The 5,710-nt window shown below is 42.5% G+C and overlaps 1 protein-coding gene across 1 annotated transcript in view; it reads left to right on the top strand.

The window, feature by feature from the left end:
- LOC101853032 (cubilin) overlaps positions 1 to 5,710 on the top strand; it is a gene marked incomplete at its 5' end in the record, with an annotated part of 106,878 nt that overhangs the window by 63,707 nt on the left and 37,461 nt on the right. The window contains 3 exon segments of the mRNA XM_035972231.1: positions 37 to 227; positions 2,467 to 2,699; positions 3,689 to 3,820. Of these exon segments, the coding sequence (XP_035828124.1) occupies positions 37 to 227; positions 2,467 to 2,699; positions 3,689 to 3,820 (556 nt within the window).

A 5,710-nucleotide genomic window follows, 5' to 3' on the forward strand; every position in this document is an offset into this window, starting at 1 on the left:
CTCTCAACCCCTCACCCCCACAAACCCCCCATCCAGGTTGCGGAGGAAGGTTCACTCGCAACACCCCGCGTGGCATCATCAAGTCCCCGGGCTACCCACAGAACTACCCGGCAGACCAGGAATGTACCTGGCGAGTCAACGTGAGACCGGGCAAGACCATCGCGGTCAACTTTGCCACCCCCTTCAACATCGCAGACACCGACAACTGCAACAATGATTATCTTCTGGTCAGTGAATGAACGAATGAACGAAAGAACAAATGAACAAAGGAATGAATGAATGATTGAAAATTTGAGTAAAAATGTATACCAATTAAAAACAATTGAAGAAGTAAATAAATAAATGATTCAAAAACAGTAAAAGGAAGCTAGAAAGAAACTATGAAAAGAAGTTAGAAAGAAAGAAAGAAAGAAGGAAAGAAAGAAGAAAAAAAGAAAGAAGAAAGAAAGAAACGTCATCATAAACCCAAATGGCATTATACATCACACTAGTCTATCAACTGATTGCATTCACTCAGAATAATAATAATAATTTGACATTATGCAGTTTGCTACCTTAGAATTGCAATGTTTTATCAGATGTTTTTAGCTGTTCTGAGTTACTGTCACCATGAGGTCAGAAATCAAATCTGCTCCATAATAATAATAAATAGCATTTGTATAGCGCATATCCCCGCTCAACAGAAGGCTCTATGCGCTTTACACTATATTATTACCAGCAGACCATAGAACACTCCGAAACATTCTCAGTTTCCCGGGAAGCATACAGTGCAAGCAGCTGATTAAGCGCTCAAACACTAACAAACTGACAAGATCTTTCGCTGTCAATAGCCAGGTACCCATTCCCACCTGGGTGAAGTGAGGAAAATTCGTGTAAAGTGCCTTTCCCAAGGACACAACGTTGGGTCCCTGACGGGATTCGAACCCACGACCTTACGGTTGCGAGTCTGAGAGCCTAACGATTGTTTGGTCACTTTTTACCCCCATCCGTACACCCTGGGGGGTTTTTTTACCTCCGGGTTGTATTCTACATATTTTAGAATACTTCTAGTATGAAGATCTCTTTGAAACTTTCAGTATTTCTCAAAAAATCATTTTGACAGACTGCTATTCAAAGTGTGCGGATCGGATTAATGAGTAAATTTCCTCTTGGAAAGTGGTGGCTCAGAGTTCCCCACGTCATGTGGATACGATAGTAAAACACGACGTACGGATAGAGTTAAAGACAAGTGGGCTAACCCAGATTTTGGGGGTTTCCAGAAATCTTTCCCTACACCAAAAGTGGGCTTTGCCCTACATATTGGAGAAGTTTGGTTTCGTTGGTGTGTAGTGTGTATATTTGTTTGGTTATATAGAAAACTCTCCTTGTTTTTTTAAGAAACAGAATAAGGGACAAAAACTTTACCTTCGATTTTCTCAAAACAGCATTTTTCGGGATAGCCCCCTTGTGCTTAAAAGCGATCATTTAAAAGCAATCATTTAAAAGCGATCATTTGGAGCCGAGCGATCATTTGGAGCTGTTGTCAAGATATTCAAAGAATTGCATTCGAAAAAGCTTGACTTGTTGTGAAACTCAAAATCCTTGACATCAAATTTCTCAAAATGAAGTACTGAGCAGATAGAACTTCGTAATTCTGAGGTAGCGAGTGGCGTATGCCGTAAAACTGTTACCAAACCAAAACCCAGCACTCATGTCACCTTATGAAGTTGTGTACGATGTAACGATGTAAAACATTTACCAAACTGAAAACAAAACCAAAACCTAACGACTGATGCCTCCCCCCTCCCCCCCCGCTCCTTCCCCCCAGGGCAGTGCTACTGACTGAAGTTGTCTTTAGGCCAATCCCAAAGGGGGGATATTAACATGTTCTTATGCACAGTAGAATTGTCAAAGGGCTGAATTATCAATGGCATGCTCATACTGTGCCGGAACAACATAGGGGGAACTGCTGCTATTTCTTTCCTCATCCTTATTATCGTCATTTTCCCTCTACTTCTTTTGTATGCTTGTCACTCTCTTGTGAACTGCTATGTCTGGGGTGCCTTGATAGTCCAAGCAGACTTTGTGCTGTTGTGTTGAAGCTAGAGAGGTGAGCAGAGTAAGCCTGATCCCCCATTTGGACTTCTCTGTTGACTTCCACCCCTTGGCGGTCATATGACCTTATGCAGTTGCGAGCGCTGTAAAACCTTATTATCTATCGTCTCTACCTCCCTCCCTTATGTTTGCTACTCTCTTGTAACACCTCCAATCTTCGTCACTTATGTGACCTTATTGTGTTGCAAGTGCCGTAAAACTCTTACTGAAACTAAACTAAAGCCTTACCAAAACATTCCTATCAGAGACGCACGTTAAACTAGGAGGTCCCGCCCCTTAAATAACCTAATAGTGTTGATGGGGGTGTTAAACCCATACCATTTTTTCCTTACTAAAGCAAAACAAATAACGACTTACGTTGGGTTTCCTCAGCTGCTGAATGGTAGGTCTCTCACCTCCCCACCCCTCTACAACAACAGTGCCAACTACACCGGGCGTCTGTGTGGTTCTGTTCGACCCAGCAACATAGAGACAGACGCCAACAACCTCTTTGTCAAATTCGTCGCTGACCAGAGCGGGTCCGGTGCTGGGTTTTCGTTGAACTTCACCGAGAGATCTGTTGCTTGTGGTGGCACGCTGTCTCTCACACGAACCATGAGTGAAGGGTGAGTGTTTTGTTCTTGTTGTTGTTGGTGTTGTTGTTGATGGTGGTGGTGGTGGTGGTGGTAGTGGTTTTATTGTTGTTGTTGGTGGTGGTGGTGGTGGTGGTAGTGGTGGTGGTGGTGGTAGTGGTTTTATTGTTGTTGTTGTTGTTGGTGTTGTTGGTGGTGTTGTTGTTGTTGGTGGTGGTTGTTGTAGTGGTGTAGTTGTTGTTGTTGTTGTTGTTACTGAGAGATCTATTGCTTGTGGGGGCGCACTGTCTCTCACACAAACCATGAGCGAAGGGTAAGTGTTTTGTGTTGTTGTTGTTTTTGTGATGGTGATGGTGTTGTTGTTGTTATTGTTGTTTTTGTTGTTGGTTTTGTTGTTGTTGGTGTTGCTGTCATTGTTGTTGTTGTTGGTGATGATGTTGTAGTTGTTGTTTTTGTTGGTGTTATTGTTGTTGTTCTCTCTCTCACACGTATCACGAGTGAGGGTTGATGGTTTTGCTGTTGTTGTTGGTGGTGGTGTTGTTGTTGTTGTTATTGTTGTTGATATCGTCATGAAATTTAAGACAAAGAGTTTTTTGACATTTCAACTTAACAGATTTTTTTATCGTCCCATGTAACATAAAAGCTTCATAGAAGATAGTTTGTTTGTTCCCGATGCCATCTATATGATTAACCCTATCCGTACGTCGAGTTTTACTGTCGTATCCATACGACGTGGGGAACTCTGTGCTACCACTTTCCAAAGAGGAAATTTACTTGTTAATCAGATTCGTATGCTTTGCATAGCAGTCTGTCAAAATGATTTTTTGAGAAATACTCAAAGTTTCAAAGAATTTTCGCACTAGAAGTATTCTAAAATGTGAAGAATACAACCCCGGGGGAACATAATGACCCCAGGGCGTACGGATAGGATTAAGCTTTTAGCTTTTTACCTGAGTATATAGACTGAAACAGTTGAGGAACAGTTTGAAAAATTGAGTATCATGTAATATTCTGTCCTCCAGATTTTTCACTTCGCCGAACTACCCCGAGGTGTACCCGCACAATGTGGACTGCCTGTGGGTGATTCTGTCGCCCGCCAACACCAGAATCCGGCTCGACTTCGTGGGGAATTTCAGCATCGAGAATCATCCCGAGTAAGTAATGATATGATATGTGTCACAACGCGATGGAATCAGGCGCTTGTCAATTTTTGGGTATGTGGAGCTATTGGTATCATCTGAAAGCTGATTTATTTGCCTTGCTACCGATGAAATGAATGTCAATTTATCGTGAATAGAACTCAAGATATTTTTGCGATTGAAGGAAGTGAGGTCGCAGGATTTCTGAGGTGGAAAAATGACATATTTTGTGCCTGAAATCAATACTTGTTTACTTGTGTGAAGGACCGACATCACTGCACAAGGGGCATTCCCATAAGCGCTCCATCCCCCGAAGAAGCACATCTCGAAGTGTGTAGATGCTGATGGTTCCAAGCAATGGTTGATTCCATAGCCTTCTGCTCCTCCCATTAAGTCTTGAACTTCTGCAGGCGCCTCATCCGATTCCAAGCTCACGAAGTCGCTCAAGATGATGGTATTCCGTCTCTTCTAGTTCTTTTTCTCTTTTTTCCTTGACTGAACGTACAATTTCATGTTTGTCAGGGCACAGCTTCCCTTCTGATTTTGCTTTCCCAGCGAGCTCATCAATGCCTTAAATCAATGTTTTCCCAGTAAAATTCACATGGAAATGTGCTTTTATATAGACATAAAAGAGATTAACACTTTGCAGTCACACAGCCAGCAGCACAAAATACCCTATCTGGTCACCCAGTCAGGAGAGTGACTGTAACGGACTGATCGAGCCTGATGCAGAACTGCGCCAGGTGACCGGAACGGGTAATTTTCACCAGCGCATTATTGCACTAAGTGACTACAAAGTGATAAGCCAATAAATAAAAATTCAGTAAAAATTTCCAAACTGGTGGGAAAATGCGTGTTTCTCTGATTTCTGTATTTTGATGAACGCCTGATTTCACCATGATGCCTCACATGTCCACATGTAATTATTGTAACTATGGAGGTTTCACGTCCCAATCCTCACTATTAGGCTCTCGGACTCGCAATCATAATGGCATGAATTCGAATCCCATTTCTGGTCCGATGCTATGTCCTTGGGAAGCGCATTTTACATGGATTTTCCTCACTTCATTCAGGTCGGAATGGCTACCCAGCTGTACTCAGAGAAAGATCTTGTCAGTTTGTTAGTGTCTGAACTTGTGTAGGCCGCAGCTTGGGCTGTGTGCTTCCTGAGAAGCTGAGAATATTTCTTAGTTTAGTTTTAGTAGAGGTTTTTTGGCACTCGCAACTGCATAAGTTCATATGAGCGCCAAGGGGTGGATGTCAACAGAGAAGTCCTTACGGGGAATCAGACTTACTCTGCTCACCTCTTTAACTTCAACAGCACAAAGTCTACTTCGACTATCAAGGCACCCCGGAAACAGCGGGTCACAAGAGAGTGACAAACATTCAAAAGATGTAGAGGAAAATGACGATAGTAAGGATTAGGAAAGAAAATGCAGCAGTTCCCTGTAGCAGTTCAGGCACAGTTTTGAGCATGACATCGATGAATCAGCCCATTGACAATTCTACCGTGCATAAGAACAGGTTAATGTCCCCCTTTGGGGATGGCCAAAAGACACTTCAGTTAGTAGCACCGCCCCGGGGTTTAAGATAATATTTTTGTGTGTTTTTATAGGGTCTGTTCAGAATATGAGCTATATCACTGCAATTATTATTATTATTTAAGAGGCAGAGTGCTTTTATTCTAAAGTGGATTTTCTGCGTGATATTTTGGCGCTTGGAAACAGCAGAATCTGCTTGGACTTTGTGTGGGTAACTTCAGCATAGAGCACGGGAGGTTGGCGGGTGCTCTGGTGGTGTGATTTGCCTGATCATTTTTATCTTTTTTTGTTTTTGTTTCTCTATTGTAACCCCCTAATCCCCGTCACTTTTATGACCAACATGTGTTGCTTTTTCATCCCCCCC

This window comes from Aplysia californica, unplaced genomic scaffold, assembly GCF_000002075.1.
Source record: "Aplysia californica isolate F4 #8 unplaced genomic scaffold, AplCal3.0 scaffold00619, whole genome shotgun sequence".
Classification (NCBI taxonomy): domain Eukaryota; kingdom Metazoa; phylum Mollusca; class Gastropoda; order Aplysiida; family Aplysiidae; genus Aplysia; species Aplysia californica.